At 37.0% G+C, this 19,077-nt stretch overlaps 1 protein-coding gene across 3 annotated transcripts in view; it reads right to left on the reverse strand.

The window, feature by feature from the left end:
• The window catches only part of MALRD1 (MAM and LDL receptor class A domain containing 1), an 824,069-nt gene that overhangs the window by 138,799 nt on the left and 666,193 nt on the right, over positions 1–19,077 (reverse strand). For all 3 annotated transcript variants that reach the window (XM_058681758.1, XM_058681759.1, XM_058681757.1), the window contains 2 exons: positions 8,779–8,904; positions 1,463–1,529 (listed from right to left, as the gene is read on the reverse strand). In XM_058681758.1, coding sequence (XP_058537741.1) covers positions 1,463–1,529; positions 8,779–8,904 — 193 coding nt within the window. The remainder of the gene's footprint in view (positions 1–1,462; positions 1,530–8,778; positions 8,905–19,077) is intronic.

Raw genomic sequence — 19,077 nt, forward strand, 5'->3', positions numbered from 1 at the left:
GGATTTCTTTCTACATTTTGCTGCATCGATTTCCTGCCTCTAGTCCCTTTGCCTCTTAATCCTCCCATTGAATCTTCTCCCCTACGTTAGAGTTTTCTCATGCGAGAGAAACACATTTCAGATGTCACCATCTGGATTTCAAGTTTTAAAGTTTATTTAAGTACAAGAGGATGTTGCCAAGAATGCAAAACTCTGCTTGCTCAGCTGAGACTAGCTACAGTCGAGAACTTTATTGTCTATCTGGGCTAGAGGAGACCAAAATGCAAACCTCCTTACTGTAAACAGTTGACACTAAATAACAGTATCCACTCAGCCGACATTCAATAAACATTACTTATGGCATCATTCGCACTTTCTTTCAGAAGACATTTAGAAATTAGTACTATGTATCCTGTCCTTCCATCAACATGCAGCTTGTGACAAGTTAATTTCCATGGAAACTGATACAGGAGAAAGTATAATTTTGTGGAGATGTAAAACAAATTACATAATGAAATAGACAAAACACTTACAGAAACCCACTAATAATTCAGTGTCAACAATATTAAGGCAGTGTCTGAACTTACCTCCTCATAAAAAATTTTTGTTGTTTTAATTGGTAGAGATTTTTGCTTTTTTAAGGGATAAACAACTTTTCCTAAAATATGAGTGTTGACTCAGACGGATGTAAGTATTTAAACAACTATTAATCAGTCTTTTCCAGATACTGCAATGTGTTTTGTTATGACTTGAGTATCAACCTACAATCAGTTGTCTAATAAGCAGAGCAATATATCCATTGGTCTGCTAGATTAAAAAGTCATAAACACAAATATAATGGACTATGCATCATTTCCTTTGGAATTTATGAAACTGTTTTGCACAATTCCCTAAAGGGTGAGGGAAAAATCAAGCAATCTTTGATATGCAATATAAATAATTCCCCAAAGAAATCACAAGGACTGTTTTTGTTTATTTTTGCCTTAAGTATGCAAATATATTCCTTATCTGTACCTTAACTTTAGCTGCTCAAAAACATCCATTGCATAAACTAGAAAAAGATCTTATTTATGAATTAATTTTATCCTTTGTTGTTAGAAAAGAGAAATATGAAATGTAAAATAAAAGGGGAGTCAGGAAACACACACACTAAGTTCATCTGAAATAGGATGACACCCATATAAAAAGTCTTTTTATAGCCTCGTATAAATATTAAAAACAAGAAATAATGGCTACTATTAAAACTATGTCCTATACAAAATGTTAAGATACAAAATCATGTTAAGTAATTGATTTTTTTTTCTAAAATATACTCATATCTTCCCTTCTTTTGTTCAGACAGACAAGTGCATAAGATGCCATTATCCACTATGTTTACCTTAATAACTTCATGTTCATTATGATGTATTGTATCAGCTTCAAGAAAAAATAAGTAAGCCAATGGCAATAACTGGTAGGAGAAAAAGTAGATGATGTTCCTTACCGACACATAGGGCCATTCTTCTCCACTACACAATTCCCACCATTTCTGCAGTAACCCAATGGACATTCTAAAAGGAAGCGTCATAAAAACAACAGTTAATTATAAATATTATTGGGAAGGAGGAGGACATATTACTGTTAATTATTGCATTAAATCTAGTCATTGAGAGTATTTCTTCCCATTTGCTACAAGCACAAGAATTCTCCCAGACTACTTCCCTGTACCCCACAAATTTGTTCAGTGGCCCTTGCTGCCCTTGATGTGTTCATTCTCTTCACATGCCTGAGTGATTGACCACAAGAGAAGACTTTTTTCTTCTCCCCTGGATTAAGGAAAATCTACTTACTTAGAACATGTCTGCATGACATACTTGTAATTATACTGAAATTTGTTCTTTAATGGAACATTGATTGTCTTCCGTTCCACACAGTAGCCACCATCATGGCGGACACTGCCCCAGCCCTGCTCTTTGCTGCTTGTATCATTCCCTACTTCCAGGTTAGCATGAACATTTATTTTCAAAGGTAGTTTGCTTATAGACTAACAAGAAGGTAGATATTGTCCCATAGTCATGACTCTGGAAGTGGTTAGTGCCTTTAGGTCTTCAGGGTTCTTTACAGTCTCTTTGTAACAAACCATTCTGATCCACAAAGACCTATCACTTTCTCTACTCACTTACCCCCCATATCGCTCTCCTTGGCTTTTTTGACACCTTCTCTCTTGCAGGATACCATTTTTCCCTAGCTGGGCTATCCTAACTCTAATGCTCGATGGAAGCCTCCACTTCCTTTAATTTGTAAGCCAACACACCGATCCTGAACACCTATTAATGTCTGGTACTAGGCTAGGCACTGGATATGTACCATTAAATAATCTAGGAAGTTTACATAGTTGCTGAAGCTGCAGGCACCAGAGACAGACTGTCTGAGTAAGAATCTCGACTCAATTCACTTGCTGTGTAATATCAGCTAAGATTGTTAATTTCTCTATGCCTCTGGTTCTTCTCTGTCAAACAGGGTTAAAAAGAGTACCCATCTCATAGAGTTGCTGAGAATGTTTGGAAACAGCCAGCTCATAGTTTTTAGGCAATGTCGACCTAAAAAAAGATACAAGTGTGGTCTTTGCTCTCATTGGCCTTCCAGCTTCATGGAAAATGCAAAAAAGTGACGAGGGCATTAAAATACAGTAGTAAAGGTAATATAATTTGGGATGGATATAATAAGGTTTACGAAAATACCAAGGAGAGCGCCTAAATCAAATCTGGGGAATAAAGAAAAGCTTTCCAGAAGAGAATCAGGCATTCATCTGGGGAAGGTAGGTGGTGTGTGTGTGTGTGTGTGTGTGTGTGTGTGTGTGCGTGCGTGTAAAGATAAGCATAAAGACTCAGAGGCCCAAGAAGAGAGTGTGGTGGGTTTGAGGAACTGAAGGAAGTTCAGCCTGATTGGACTGATAATGTGAAGCAAGTATGAGAGAAGGTCACAGACACACAGGGGCCAGATCATATAGGCTCAGTGAGGAGTTTAAACTTTAACCTAGGGGGCCATAATTTTAAGACAGGAAGTGAATGTTTCACGCTTTAAAAAGACAATTCTGGATCCAGTATATAAAGTTAACAGAAGGGCTAAAACTAAAATTTGGGAGCCCAGTTAAGAGTTTTTGTAATAGTCCTTTAAAAAATTATAGCTGCCTGAATGAAAGGGGTGGGGTAGGGAGTTGAGAATTGTGGGGATTTGTGAGATATTGAAATGCTGAGATCGAAACATCCTGGTGATCATTTGGAGGAGTCAAGAATGATGTTCAAGTTTCTGGCTGGGCCACAGAATTGGGGGATTTGTGGGGAATGGAGAAATGTTTTTTTTTTTTTAGGGGAATGGAGAATTTAAAGGGAAAGACACTTGTGTTTGAAGTGCCTAAGGGGACATCAAAGTGGAAGTATTCCTTGGACAATACGATTTACAGGTATGAATTCCAGGTAAAACACAGCCTAGGGCATGGATTTGAGGCCTCGGATTTCTTCCTCTGCCTTTCAGGCTTGCCCCCTCCTCTCCCCAAATCACTTGGCATCATGTTTTTAGGTGTCATGGCATTACAAAGATACAGTGTTTGTCTTTACAGGAGCATACAAACCTTAGCAGAGAGAGAAACCATTTACTTGGGCAGAGAAAGGCTGATGATTATGAACAGTAGTAGAAAAGTAATAAGAAGAAACAGAAATTTTATACAGGAAAATAATCCAGTGGAGGAAAACTCTGAAGGTCAACTATAGAGAATCAGATTGTGGAGCCAGTCATTGAACATTAGAAGGGGATGGATGGGGCAGGAGGAAAGAGGAAAAATCAGGAAGCAGAGAGGTTGCAGTGTGGGAACAGACTCACAATATGCCATATGTCTGGTGTCCTTTTTGTTTTTAAAAGTTTCCAGTGATTTGCTTTTCCAGGGGTACACAGTTGGCCCCTGAACAATGAGGGGGTTTGGAGCATTGACCCTCACACAGTTAAAAATCTACATATAACTGGGGCTCCTGGGTGGCTCAGTCAGTTAAGCGTCCGACTTCTGCTCAGGTCATGATCTCGCGGTTCATGAATTATAGCCCCGTGTCAGGCTCGGTGATGACAGCCCAGGGCCTGTAGCCTGCTTCAGTTGCTCTGTCTTTCTCTCTCTGCCTCTCCCCTGCTCTCACTCTGTCTCTCTCCCTTTCTCTCTCTCAAAAATAAATAACCATTAAAAAATTTTAAAATCCATATATAACTACTGATTCCCCCCAAACTTAACTACTAATAGCCTACTGTGAACTGGAAGCCTTAACAGATAGGTAGGGAACACATATTTAGTATGTTAAATGTATCATATACTGCATTACTGCAATAAAGTAAGCTAGATAAAATGTTATCAGGAAAACCATAAGGAAGAGAAATTACATTTACAGGACTGTAAAAAATCTATGCATAAGTAGACCCACACAGTTCAACCCTGTGTTGCTCAAGAGTCAACTGTGTATCTCATCTTGCCTTCCCTTACTCTTCCCTATTTAACTAATTACAACAGGAGAGTGTGGTATTAAATATGGGAATACAGCTACATCCCTCAGGCTTCCGGGGCATGCTCTACTGAACAGAACAGATGTGAAATTTCCTTCATAAACAAGAAATTAGCTGGTTTGACTAAAAATAGCCCACTAGGATGATAAAGCATAAATATCTACAAACCTTTTAGATAAACCATTTTATGCTCATGTTTGGTCTTAAGTACAATTTTAGTCTTCCTCACATAAGGGCTTTGCTTTTTTTGAAGAAAAACCAGTAGAGTGTCTGAAACTGCAGAACATCAAAATACACACAGCTGCACATTTTTTTTCCTGGGGTCATTAATATTTACTTTGACTGCTGAGAGTAAAACAGAGGCTTGCTTTACATCAAAATAATTCTGTGGAAATTTACATATATAACCTCTTACACCAGATAATAGAACACAGTGGAAAAAAACACATGCATTGGCCAGAACAAGGAATAATGCTTGGTGTTTTGGAGGTCAGACAATTTGTAGATTACCTCTACAAGAAGTTCTTTCCAGTTTCTGCTTAAACCCAGGTTCTTTGTCCATAAGATGGAAAGGCACAGTACAATGTAATATCACCTTTAATTTACTCAGAACAATTCAAAGTAGAGAACAGATAAAATGGAGGAAGGAGATACATATGAGTAGTTAGCAATGAAGAGATGTAATATTTCCAGTAGATAAGTAGAGTTTCAAATGGGAAGTAGGGATCTACGGGGTTGATATTAGAATCAGTATAGGTTCCCAGGCTCTTTAGCCACGTCAGTGTCTCACTGCCTTGTACCCTCTTGTATTGGTTATTATGACCATGTATCTGGAGGCCAATATGATTCAACTGACTGCATAGAAATAGCATTCTGTAAAGAATTCAAGTTCAATTCCACTCTGGTGTATCACTCTGGAAAAGCAGGAAAACATAGAAATTGGACACCTATCTTTGTGTGTGTGTGTGTGTGGGGGGGTGTCTCTTTCAGTGTATATGGAACCCAGGAAGTGACAGCTATTGTATTGTGGATTGCTGAGAAGACTGATAGTCACATGAATCCTGGTTTTCCCTCATTGATACCTTGCTCAGTTAATGTGTTATGGAACTTTGGGCTAGGTACTTCAAGTATAAAGTTTTATATATTTAAAGTGAGGATTGTATCACCTTGCCTTCCAGGGCTGCTGAGAGGCTAAAATGAAGTGTATTTATAATATTTCTATACTATTGAATGGTATGCATAACACATTAAATAATCGTTCTCACCCAGTTCTCTATATTTGGAAGTTCTTTAAATTGCCCATGAAACCTAATTTCCATTACCATTGCTCTCTCCATCTTTTCCTTTTCTCCTTCTACCATCAGGAACACCATTACCACTCCATTTACTGAAGACCTGCTCTGTGTCAAGACTGTCCTAAGACTTGTACTGCCATTACCTCATTCAGTCCTCATAGCATTATGTGATATATCCCATATATACCCTTTTTTACATAAAAGTAAAATGGTAAATAATATGACTTGCTCAAGTGAACAGCAAGGGGACAGCTAATAGTGAACTGAATTCCAGTCCTCTAACTCCAAAGCCTGTTAGTCTAAACATTTCAAATGATCTGATGCTATTCAGTTCAGAATTTCTATAACCCCTTACTGTTCCCGATATTATGATCATAAACCTCTCTGAATCGTAAGGTATTTATGCACTGTCATGGATTAAATACATGCATACACAATAACTTGCATAGTTTCAGGAGCTGTACGGATCTAAGAGTCTTCCAGAAAACCAAATGTTTTGGTGCAGGAAACCAAATTCCCAGTGGGCAGAGACTGTTCTCTTTATCTTGAAATCCCAGCACAGGGACTGCAGGGAAGATTAACTATGGTTTAGAAATTTGGAATAGCTCCATAGTACTTTACATGAGAAGTTTTTATTTTGGTTTGGTGTATGCTCCAAGTACAAAAATGTTCTTGTTGAAAAAAAAATAATTTTAACTGAGGGTACCCATTTAAAATAGAGCATATCAGAGGGGAGGTCGGGGGGGGGGTGGGTGAAACAAGTTGGGTGAAACAAGATGGGAATGAAAGAGTACAGTTAACCATGATGAGCACTGAGTGATATATGGAACTGTTGAATCACCATATTGTACACCTGAAACTAATATAACAATGTATGTTGACTATACTGGAATTAAAATAAAAAAAAAAACTTGATAGAAAAAAATTTTAAAAAACCTTCTGAAACGGTTTTAGGCATTATTATTATCATGTTGTTGTTGTTGTTGTTGTATTGCATTCATAATACCCAATCCTACAAGTTTATATTTTTAATGCCTTTTCCTAATTCTCCTTCAAATGGACAGTTATCATAGTTGTAGTATCACCTTAACATAACTTTCATTAACCTCTATTACTGCAGATGACTGGAAAGTGACTCCCTATTTAAATGAGGCCAGACACATCCTGCTCAATAATTTTCTGTTGCATAAGCAACCAAAACTTGAAAATAATATGCCTTTCTAACATAACTTGGGGACACACAGGCCTTGTTGAAATCTACTTAACCTGAAACACCTACGCAGAGTCTGAGGTCAATGTTACTGTTAATGACTTAAACCTCAGGTGAGGGGAGACCAGATGCTCACCACCTGCTGTGTGACCAGAGATGTTACTGGACGCTGTCAGGATTGGTCTTATAAAGTCTGTGAAATGCTGACCATAAAGGGATATAATGTTTGAAAAGAAAGAGGAAGGCGTCATGGGCATTTTAGCATGGATTAAGCTTAGACGCCTTCTTAAACACAGAAGTGTTGACTTCATCATGTTAGTTTGGCAAACTAAGAAGTACATACAATATAAATAGAGAACAAAAAATATAATGTGGATTTTATTTCTGAAAAGTGTTTCATTAGTTCTTCATATTACTATAACCCAGTACCTGGGGCAGTATGACCCATACTTTGTAAATGAACTGTGTGAGTGAACTGGTGAATGACTAAAATAGATGGGGCAGCCAGAATGTGTTCTCTGTTATTACCTAGAGGTTGTCGATCACTCAGGAAGGCTAGTCACTCTTCTGTTTTTCTGGCCACATTTTTAAAGGTGGAATAGGTAAAATCAGACAATAAACCATATCATGGTATGATATATTTGTTCTCCTAGAGGACTCCGCTGAACAAAACCCCATCTTTATGAAAATAAATTTGGATGCTGGACATCAGTGCTTTTTCTTAATAGTTTCAAAGAATGAAACTCATTAGTATCTTTCTTACTCTGAAAAGAAACTGAAAGCGTTTCCTTTTGGGCATCAATCTGATAGAAAAGCATGCCTGGTACAGAAATAATGGCAAAGAGCATTTATCTTTGCATATTTTATGGGACCAGATTTGCTTGCTTCTTGATTTCCTTTTGTAGTCATAAAATTCAGTGCTCTGTGAGTATTCATTTCAGCAGTACAAAAAAATAAGATTTTTTTTGCACTGTGATTTGATTGTAATTACCATGTTTTTGTCACTTATAATAGTCTTCTCTCTTGAAAGATATGAAGAATATATTCTCACCTAGTTTCGATATTAAATATCTCCAATTTGTTTAGAAAATACGATTGAATATATCTTTTGTTACCAATTTATATTACCTATTAGTTGTGAGAGATTTATATTGACCCTATCTATTATTTTGTGCCTCCTGCATGAAATAAAAATTCAATTACTAAGGAGAGATGTTAACAATGGACTACAATAAATTAGAGAATTTAAAAGCAGTTTTGATAAAAGTATAATCACAAACATCCATTACCAACTCTTATAAATATTCCAGAGTCATGAGAGAAAAATGTTTAAAAGTCAGTCTAAAGCTTAATAAATTGGCTTTTTAATCATGACTAGATCATACAAAAGGATGGCTCTTAATGAAGTGGGAAAAATTACAATGAAAAAAATTAACATGTTAGATTGTGCTTCCTTATTTCAGAAATCAAGCAATTCACATCAAAGGGACTATCAAATACCAATAACTTTAAGTTATATTGAATTAAAATTAAGGGTGTGATTTTTCTTTACTTGGAGACATTGTTTATATAGAGTAACCATGAGTCCATTATATTATACAAGTTTTTATACGTATAGCCATGTTAATATCCTTCCTGCCCCCAACCAATACTAGGAATTCAGTTATCCCATGCTTGCAATTATTTAGAATTTCAGGTTTTAATAGTTGCATCATCTACAAGGTTAAGTTAATGGCTTATATTGTAAAGAATATTTTACTGGAAATAGAATACCTGAGCAGCTGGACTCATCAAGCTGGAAATCCGTGCAGCTGGCAAAACCATCACAGCGCTCGTGCACTGGGATACAGCTGTTCAAGGAGGGACACCTCAACGCGCCATCAGAACAGCTCTTATTGGCTGCAAGAAGAAGAACAATAACCATTTTTTAAATGAATTTCTTCTAATGAAATAATAAGACAGTTTATTGCATCACCCTTCGTCTTTCTAGTCCCCTGTTTAAATTATATATTACAGTTGTTTTTGCTTCTTCAAAAAGAAGTTTTTGATAGAATCATTTCCCAGCTGTGCATCCTGCAGTATCATACAGGTATGTATGTATACACTACACTGTGCACACTATGTAGTCTGAATTGTTTTTAGACTAAATTTTTACTCCAAGGCAGAGTTCTCTGTGCTTCTATTGCTCCCTTAATGTCCCTAACGTTATGTGCAACTGAAATGACAGCAACCATTACTTGTTTGAATGTTTATCAATTTCCAGATTGGACGTCATGGATAGTCACTGGGTACATGACGTAGGTCACTGCAGCTCAATGTAGTGTGACTATGTGCCTTTATAGCATGGTGCATTGGGCTCATTCCAGAGTCTCTTGTCAGCCTGACTTCAAGAGACAAGAACAGGTCTTGCTCTTCACATTTGGGTTGCTTCAGAAAGATGACTTCACTGATGGTGATCAAGAGGGCTGATCCTTCAATAGCAATCTAGTCCTGCCAAGTACTCAACCTCCCCTGGATGCTACTCTTAGTCCTGAAACTGTATTTCTGTCTTCCTCTCTCATTTACTCATTAGGACTACAATTTCCTAAAGCAGTCATAATGTTTAGGCTTTTTTTTTTTTTTTTTTTTACAAGTTAGAGCTGAATCAGAGCCCTTCACTCCAGGCTGCCATCAGGCGTCTCTTGTCTCCTGTTTGCTCAAGAACCTGGCAACCAGCAGGCCTAGGTTTCAGTCCTGATCTCTGCTCTCTGGTTCTACTCCAGTTTTGTCCCATGCTGGTGTCTGTCATGCCTCTGAGCCTTTTTATGTGCCAGCTGTTCTATCTAGCATTGCTCTGTGTTTGGAATAGAGGGAATGTTGAAGCATGAACCCATTGCACCATCTCACCAGGAGTTCTGGATAGATTTGGAAAGTACTAAATAATAATGATATTAACAAACTTAATCCAAGTCCAACAAGAATGGCTGTGCTTTTCTCGACTTATCTAGTAGTGTCATGCATAATACCTTATTTGAACATTTTAATCTAAACCTGCTGTGACAATTTCAAGAAAGGATTTACCTGGGAAGTCACTTCTACTGAAACAAAGACAGTTAAGTTTAAACTTCTCCAGCTAAATTGATAGCTTAGAACACTTGGGAATAAATATCCTCATGGACGGGTCTTGCAGATTTTGTCAGTATCATCACGATTTCTTTTCTTTCTTCAAGTATTTTTATGGGCTGGAACTGTTGAGTTATCATAGGTTACTGATACAGTTTGACAATTGTCTATCAAACTTAATTTTCAAGTTGGACATAAAATGATGCTTTTAAGAGTGTGTCTTTCTACTGACTAAAAATACCAGCTCTGAAAATTAAAGTGATGGGGTGCCTGGGTGGCTCAGTCAGTTAAGCGTCTGACTTCGGCTCACGTCATGATCTCACAGCTTATGAGTTCAAGGCCCGCATCAGGCTCTGTGCTGATAGCTCAGAGCCTGGAGCCTGCTTCAGATTCTGTCTCCCTCTTTCTCTGCCCCTCCCCCGCTCACACTCTGTCTCTCTTTCTCAAAAAATAAACATTAAAAATTTTTTTTAAAAAATGAATGAAAATTAAAATTAAAGTGATGCTTTTCATTGAGTCATCTTTCCTGAGGTACTAGAACATCAATTCCCACTAATAAATATTATTATTGAGCTGGTGCTACATGTGAGACTATGCTTAGCCCTTTAACTGGAGAGTACAGGGGACACTTTTTAGAAAGAGTGATCAGGACATACACAGCAACGAAAGCAAAATGAAAATAGAAAGCAGTTAACAGCTCAAAATAATAACAAGAGAAATGCCATAAGTCCAGGCTTCATTGGTACAGATAAGCATTATAAAAATAAGAGATTCCTTTAGTGCATGGAAGTATATAAAGACTGAAAGAGTAGAGTCTTGAAATGTTTTAAATTTTCATGTGTCCAGTAAAAACCCATTCAGCAGAGTGAGATTAGATCTATAAATGGGGCATCAGTAAGTTTGGCATTGGAACAGTGAGCAAAGCGGTTTGCCTTTCACTGGGAAGTTTGTGTAAGGAGGCAGCACAGACAAACTTAGAAAACAAGGCTGAAACCAGATTGTAGAAATGGCTAAGATCCCAGAAGAGATGATCTTTAAGCTTTTTCAAGAGGTCAAATAATTTTAAGATATACATTGGCAAGATAGATGATATTGCAAACCAAGTGAACTACTATATCGAATAATCTCTTATAAGAGGTATTTGTAAAAAAAAAATGAAAACGTATGTGTATATATATATAAATATATAAATATATATATATATATATATTCATGCATTTATATGTGTGTTTGTGTATATACACACAATTTTATCACCATTATTTTGCGTTGCAAGGGGCTGAGCATTCATAAAAGATGGCAGTTTTAAGGTTTTAAATAATAGGTTGAGATTTGCATACAAAGCTGATAATACAGATCTAGTGTTGAAGCATTATTTTGAACACATCTACTTTTGAGAATACTAATCCATCCATATTCCTTCACCCCAATTTCCAGGGTGACTGATAGCTTAGTTTTCAAGCTAGCTGTACAGTGAAGAGCCCTAAACTGTATGAGGTGTAAATCCTCAACTTTGGCCCAAATAGTATTGAAACACATAAAAATACGTAAGCAAATAAATTGTTTCGATTTAGAAAAAGTTTTACTTTTTCCCTTTTATAGAAAGTTTACAGTTAAGAGTTAAAAAATATTATGAAATTTAAAACTAAAATCGTAGTTTCTATGGCATTTAAAACACTATAACATTAAAGCTAATGGATATTTATCAACTTCCTTCTAAAAGCAGGTGGCAAATTATGAATACAATCAATATTTATTGAAACCCACACAGCAATGGACATTGTTCTGAAAACAGAAAATAAATTAAATCATTACTTTCTTTCTCTCCTTCACTAGTACCGCATAGACAACAAGGACAAAAAATAGCCTAAATAATCTATATATAAAATTTATAGGAAACCAGGATTTCAAAACGTTTCCCTGGACAGTATCTACTTTCGCCACATTCAAACATAGTTAATGTCTATAAAAACACTTATTTCAATCTGTCATCATAGAGGTTGACACTCATTCATACAAAAATAAGCCAGGTAACACAGAGCATGCTGTGGCTTTTAGTTCTTTCACTCAAGTGTTAGAGATACATTAAACAGAAGCAATTCATGAATCGTTTACTGGAGTTAAATTTCCCTAAAACAAAATTCCTTTTATAGATTATAATTGCTGCTTACAAAATATACGCAAAAGTAAAGTACATGTGACTAGGGGTGTGTGTCCATTTACTATTAAGATGAAAACTCACGTATGCAGCCCACATTTCTAAGAGCAGAGCGCTGTGGTCTTGAAACCTGAGAATGAAGGCCATCGGTCCTTTAAGGCATATACGTACCCAGTACAGGGAAGGATGGATTTTTACTCTCTCCTTAAACTAAAACAAACTACTACTCTTACTGAACTATCTTAGCAGTTTGAGTAAATTTTGTAAAACTCTAAAAACAATTTAATGGGGAAAGCGTATTAATTTATTATGAGTATTATGCGATGCACCATAATCATCCGATTCTTCAGTATCTCTGTAAAAGAGACAATCACCACGATTTTCATGCTGAATAAAACTGAGCAACGCTTTTGTAATAAGCTGTCGAATGCAGAGGGATAATCTTTACAGTATCATTGATTGAGAAGTACCATAGGATGCTGGAATCCCAGCTAGTATATTTAAAGGCTAATAATAAAAATATCCTGATGATAAAGGTTGATTCATAAATCTGAGGAGTGTGACCCATTGTAAACCCTCTAAATGGCACTCAACTACATAAGACACATCAACTACTACTGGAATATAAGTTAAAGTTAGAAAGCAGGCAGACTGTCCACTTCCCTATCCTTTTCACAGTCATATCCGTCAGTGACGGATAGCTTCTACGTGCCTCTCCTCAAACTTTCTGCAACCCCTCTCTCTGTTCCGGATCTAAAGGATGAACTATAAAGATACATCAGCATGCTTCTTGCCCACTAGCTACTCGTTGGGTTTGGCTGATGTGTAGAACCAGCAAGAGATAACATGGAGGGAAGAGACTGGAAGATCGCTAGCTGTTCCCCAACCTTTTATCAAGCCATACCTTTTTTTTTTTTTAATTTGTTCTAGTTTTATTTTATTTTTTAATATGAAATTTATTGTCAAATTGGTTTCCATACAACACCCAGTGCTCCTCCCAACAGGTGCCCTCCTCAATGCCCATCACCCACCCTCCCCTTCCTCCCATCCCCCATCAACCCTCAGTGTGTTCTCAGTTTTTAAGAGTCTCTTATGTTTTGCAAGCCACACCTTTTATCAAGTAGCTCTCTCTGATTCCAGGTTAAGACACATCTTCCCTTCTCCCACATGCTTTGGTCTATGGGTGATAACAGCTCCTGCTTTTACCATTTGTTACAGTTTCTTTATGCATGCTAGTTCCCTATGTACAACCTCTTTATGAAAATATTCTCAAGTTTTATAACATCTATGTGCCATGTATGTCTTGTCAGGATATTGACTGATGCAAGATCTGATGAAATGGAGGAATATTGGTAAGAGGAGTGCCCCTAGTTAGGTACTCTGTTCCCATATAATTAAACCATACTTATTTTTCCCTTCTTTCTTTCTTTTTTTCTTTTTTTTAAGGGAAAGGAGATATTTTTGGTATAGATGTACCCCTTCAGTTTATTTAAAAAAACATGTTTCCACAGGAAAGACTATGGAATATGAATTATTTTTAAATGTTGAATTCATCACAGGTTTGCATAAACGTTCTTATAACTAGAATATTTATCTTTGCAAGAATAAAAGGCCTTTAAAAACCAATTGCTATTGATTTCCCTGCTTAAACTGTAACCACTTCAGAATCCTTATTCCTACACCACATTTAAACACATGCAGGCCTCTCCAAACCAAACAACCAACCAAAAAACCTCTTATTTTGTCCTAGATCACACTGTAGGTGCAAACTTATCGAAAGGGTTGTCTACAGTTGATTTCTCTCCTTGCCTACTTTCTCTACAAAAGATTGGCATCAGAATTCTGCCCTTTCCATCCACAGCAAGTTCTCTCTCCAAGCTCACCAGGAATTATGTGTTGCTTTTCTCGATTTATATATTTTTAAGCCTAAGCTTACATGATCTCTCAGAAATATTCCAACCTGTAAATACTCTCTGTACTTAAGGCTTTCTAAATTTCATTTATGGTTATTATTCTCTTTTTTTTCTGGCTTGTGTCTGTGACCACATCTCAGTGTCTTTCAATGTTTGCTTTTTCTAAACTGTCCGTCACCTTATGTTTTCCTCTCTATATTATCTCATCCACACCCACAGCTTCAAGCCTTGTATGTATACTGAAGGCCATGTGTCTTCTATGCCTTCCCCTCTCTCTCTCCAGAGCTCCACGTATCCATCCTGAATACATTCTGAACATTTCTGTGCAGATGTGCCACAAATGTCACAAACACAACATGTTTAAAAATGAAGTCACAATCTTCCACTAAGAGGTACTTCTCCTCCCATTTTCCCCAGCTCAGGAGAAATGGCACATTAGCTGTCCTATTGCCCAAATCAGAAACTTGGAAACTCTTGATCACACACTCTTCTCTTCACCTGAGTGTCTCTAAAGCCTAGTCAAAATCTTTACACATTGTGTTACCCAGTCAATTCTTTTATACTTCAGTTGTGATACCTCCTAACCACCCCCCTCCTTCACTCCAGTGTATTCCATGTACCACCTGAACCGCAGCTGGTAGGGGCATGATGGGCGAGGAGGGACCCTTCAAGATCTAGTCCTGCTCATCTCTCCAGACTTATTTCTACATTTCTCACCATAAACTCTACACTAGTTATACCAAATATGCTTCAGGCAAACAACTTTTTCTCTATTTCTGGAACATTCTTTTTTTAAATACTTTTTTTTCATGTTTATTTATTTTTGAGACAGAGAGAAAGAGAGGGGGACAGAGGGTCCAAAGCGGGCTCTGTGCTGACAGCACAGGGCCCTATGCGAGGCTCCAACTCACAAACTGTGAGATCATGACCTGAGCTGAAGTCGGATGTTTAACCAACTGAGCCACCCTGGCACCCCTATTTCTGGAACATTCTTTAGGGGAATCAAGCATCTCTACCTCACTTGCCTAATGACAACCGTCTTTCCGAATTTGCCTCTGTGAACATTTTTCTTATTAAAATTTACAGATTCCCCAGCACCACGGTTAGGAAATACCCTATGTATTCAATAACCCTGCATTTATCTCTGTCACAGAACTTATCACATTTTATTTTCAACTATCGCTTACTAGTCTCCTTCAGGAATATATACTGTCTTTACAACCTGAGTTGGTCTAATACTACATCCATCTGTATCATTAATGGCCAATACAATATGTGGCATAAATTACGTAAATGAGAGTTTATGAATGAATAAATGAGTGTGAGTTAAAAACAAAACAAAACAAAACATACCCTTCTAAATCAATAGGTAAGCCCAGAATAAAACAAAACAAAACAAAAACCAAAAACCAAAAAACATACCTTTAATTGTTTGGTAAACTGTCATCATTAGAGGCTTTTATTCTGTAAATTTGCCCTAGCATTTTTACTGTAGTTTATTCTGACACAGTTTTTTCTATAGAGTCATAACTTAATTAAATATTTTAGAGAGGGACAGAAGCAATACTCTCATGATACCAGTCTATTCCTAGCATGGGCTTATTTCCCTTTAGGAAGAGAACTTCCTATGTTCCTACCTCATCAAATGCCAATTTTGCAACGAGTGTCTGAAAGTATAAGGATACTGTACTTTCCTAAGCTTCTATTTAAATAGCATTCTTATTTGAAGTCAAATATCATATGACTATATTGAACTTAATAAGATTTCTATCAACCAAATTACATTAGAGTCCTCATGGGAATAGGGATAAATAATTTGGCAGGCTTTCTCTTCTTCATTCTCTTCCATTTGTTTACCTTTCTCTAAGAAAATATTATAAAACTTGACAGGTTGGCTTTATTACAGAAAGAATGTCACAGGAAACAACAGGAACATGGAAAACCAATCTCTCAGCCTAAACTAGGAAAAGAAGTTCACTTATTTAAGACTGAAACCTTTAAATATCCAAACGCTATCTCCTCTTTCTTGAATTTGTCTGTACTCCTTTTCCGATAGTTTTAATTCCTGATGTCCAACCTAAACAAGACACCGAAATAGCCTTATATTTCTTTCAGTATCCACTCTTAAGATTCATATTTCAAGCTGCTTTTTACTACTTAAAAATAAAAAGTGGCCATTAGCATGTGGTTTATGTAGTTCTATCACTGCCAACTATGCCAAAATATATAATATAGTATAATATAAAACCAAGCAAACAAATAATTAAATGTTAGTGGTGCTGTGACTCACCATGCTTTCATGATTGCCTTAATGATTTGTGAAATTACTTCATAACCAATACTCTTCCTTCCCTATATGAAATAGGATAGTTATAATAAAAGTAGAAAGTACAGAATGCAGGACTGAGGATTTCATGTATTCTCTCAAATCCTCACAGTCCTATAAGGTAGGTATTACATGAATGATGACTGATTCTAATAACTTTTCCAAGTTTGCATAGGTAATAGGTGACAAGAATGAGATTCAAGCCTATGACCTTAGGATTTACTATTCCATGGACTCTTTTTTTTTTGAATTTTGTAACAATTATTCTTTTTTAATGTTTATTTGCTTTGTGAGAGAGGGGGGACAGAGGAGGGACAGAGAGAGAGGTAGGGAGAGAATCCAAGCAGGCTCCATGCTGCCAATGCAGAGCCCGACATGGGGCGTGATCCCACGAACCACGAGAACATGATGTGAGCCAAAATCAAGAGCTGGACGCTCAGCCAACTGAGCCACCCAGGTGCTCCTATTCTATGAACCTTTTTAAGTTTCTTTATTTATTTTAAGAGACTGGGGGTGGGGGCAGAAAGATGGAGAGAGAGAGAAAGAATCCCAAGCAGGCCCTGCACTGTAAGCATGGAGCCCAACACAGGACTAGAACTCATAAACCATGATCTCATGACCTGAGCCAAAACCAAGAGTTGGACACTTAACTGACTGAGCCACCCAGGTGCCCTTCCATCCCTCCATGAACTCATAGTGACATGATATCTACCTACATAGTGGTCCAGGTCCAACCCCTAACTACATACCCCATATAATACATACATATATATATATGTGTGTGAAATAAATATATATAAATTATATATATATTAAAGTGAATATTTGCCTAGAGTCCTGTACTTGAGCCATCTTCATAAATATTAATAACTACATGTCCACAATCCATTTCCATAAACATTTGTTAAAAAGATATCAAGTCCCATTTACAGCTGCATCAAAAAATACCTAAAGGGGCGCCTACGTGGCTCAGTCGGTTAAGTGTCCACCTCTTGATTTCAGCTCAGGTCATGATCCCAGGGTCATGGGATGGAGCCCCGCATCACGCTCTGTGATGAGCATAGACTCTGCTTGAGATTCTCTCTCTTGCTCCCTTGCCTCTCACCCCTGATCATGCTCTCTCTCTCTCTCTCTAAAATAAAATTCAACTTAAAAAATATATCTAAAAGTAAATTAAAAAAAAATTTTTTTTAACGTTTTATTTATTTTTGAGACAGAGAGAGACAGAGCATGAATGGGGGAGGGTCAGAGAGAGAGGGAGACACAGAATCCAAAACAGGCTCCAGGCTCTGAGCTGTCAGCACAGAGCCCGATGCGGGGCTCGAACTCACGGACTGTGAGATCATGACCTGAGCCGAAGTCGGACGCCCAACCGACTGAGCCACCCAGGTGCCCCTCTAAAAATAAATTTAACCAAGGAGGTGAAAGATCTGTACTCTGAAAACTATAAGATATTGATGAAAGAAATTGAAGACAATGCAAATAAATGGAAAGATATATCATGTTCATGGACTGAAAGAATTAATATTGCTAAAAGGTCCAAAATACTTAAAGCAATCTACAAATTCAATGCAATCCCTACCGAAATACCAATAGTATTTTTCACAAGACTAGAACAAATAGTGCTAAAATTTGTATGGAACCACAACAGACTCCAAATTGCCAAAGCAATCTTGAGAATGAAAAACAAAGCTGGAGATATCACAATGCCAGATTTCAAACTATACTACAGAGCTATAATAATCAAAACAGTAGGGTACCAGCACAAAATCAGATACACAGATCAATGGAATAGAATAGAGTTTAGCAGTAAGCCCATGCATATACAGTCAACTAGTCCATGCCAAAGGAGACAAGAGTACACAATAGGGAAGAGACACTCTCTTAAATAAAGGGCACAGAAAGATGGGACAGCAACATGCAAAAGGATAGATCTGGACCATTTTCTTACACCATACACAAAAATAAACTCAAAATGGATGAAGGACCTAAATTTAAGACCTGAAACCATACAGCTAAAAGAAAACATAGGCAGAAACTTTTGGACATTCGCCTTAGCATATTTTTCTGGATTTGCTTCCCCAGGCAAGGGAAACAAAAGCAAAAATTATTCATTAGGACTACAGGAAACTAAAAAGCTTTTGCACAGAGAAGAATACTACCAACAAAACTAAAAAGCAATCAATTTAATGGGAAAAGATATTTGCAAATGATATACTTGATAAGCGCTTAATATCCAAATATACAACTCAACACACACACATACACACACACGAATGATCTGATTACAATTGGGCAGAGGACCTGAATAGAAATTTTTGCCAAAGAAGTCATCCAGATGGCTAACAGACACATGAAAAGATGCTCACCGTTACTCATCATCAAGAAAATACAAATCAAAACTACAATGAGATACCACTTCACACCTGTCAGAATGTCTAGTGTAAAAAAGACAAGAAATGACAAGTGTTGTTAAGGACATAGAAAAAAAGGAATGCTTGAGTACTGTTGGTGAGAATGTAAAATGGTGCAGCCACAATAAAACAAAAAATAAAACGAAACACAACAACACA

The sequence above is a fragment of the Neofelis nebulosa genome, chromosome 8 (assembly GCF_028018385.1).
Source record: "Neofelis nebulosa isolate mNeoNeb1 chromosome 8, mNeoNeb1.pri, whole genome shotgun sequence".
In the NCBI taxonomy this organism is placed as follows: Eukaryota; Metazoa; Chordata; class Mammalia; order Carnivora; family Felidae; genus Neofelis; species Neofelis nebulosa.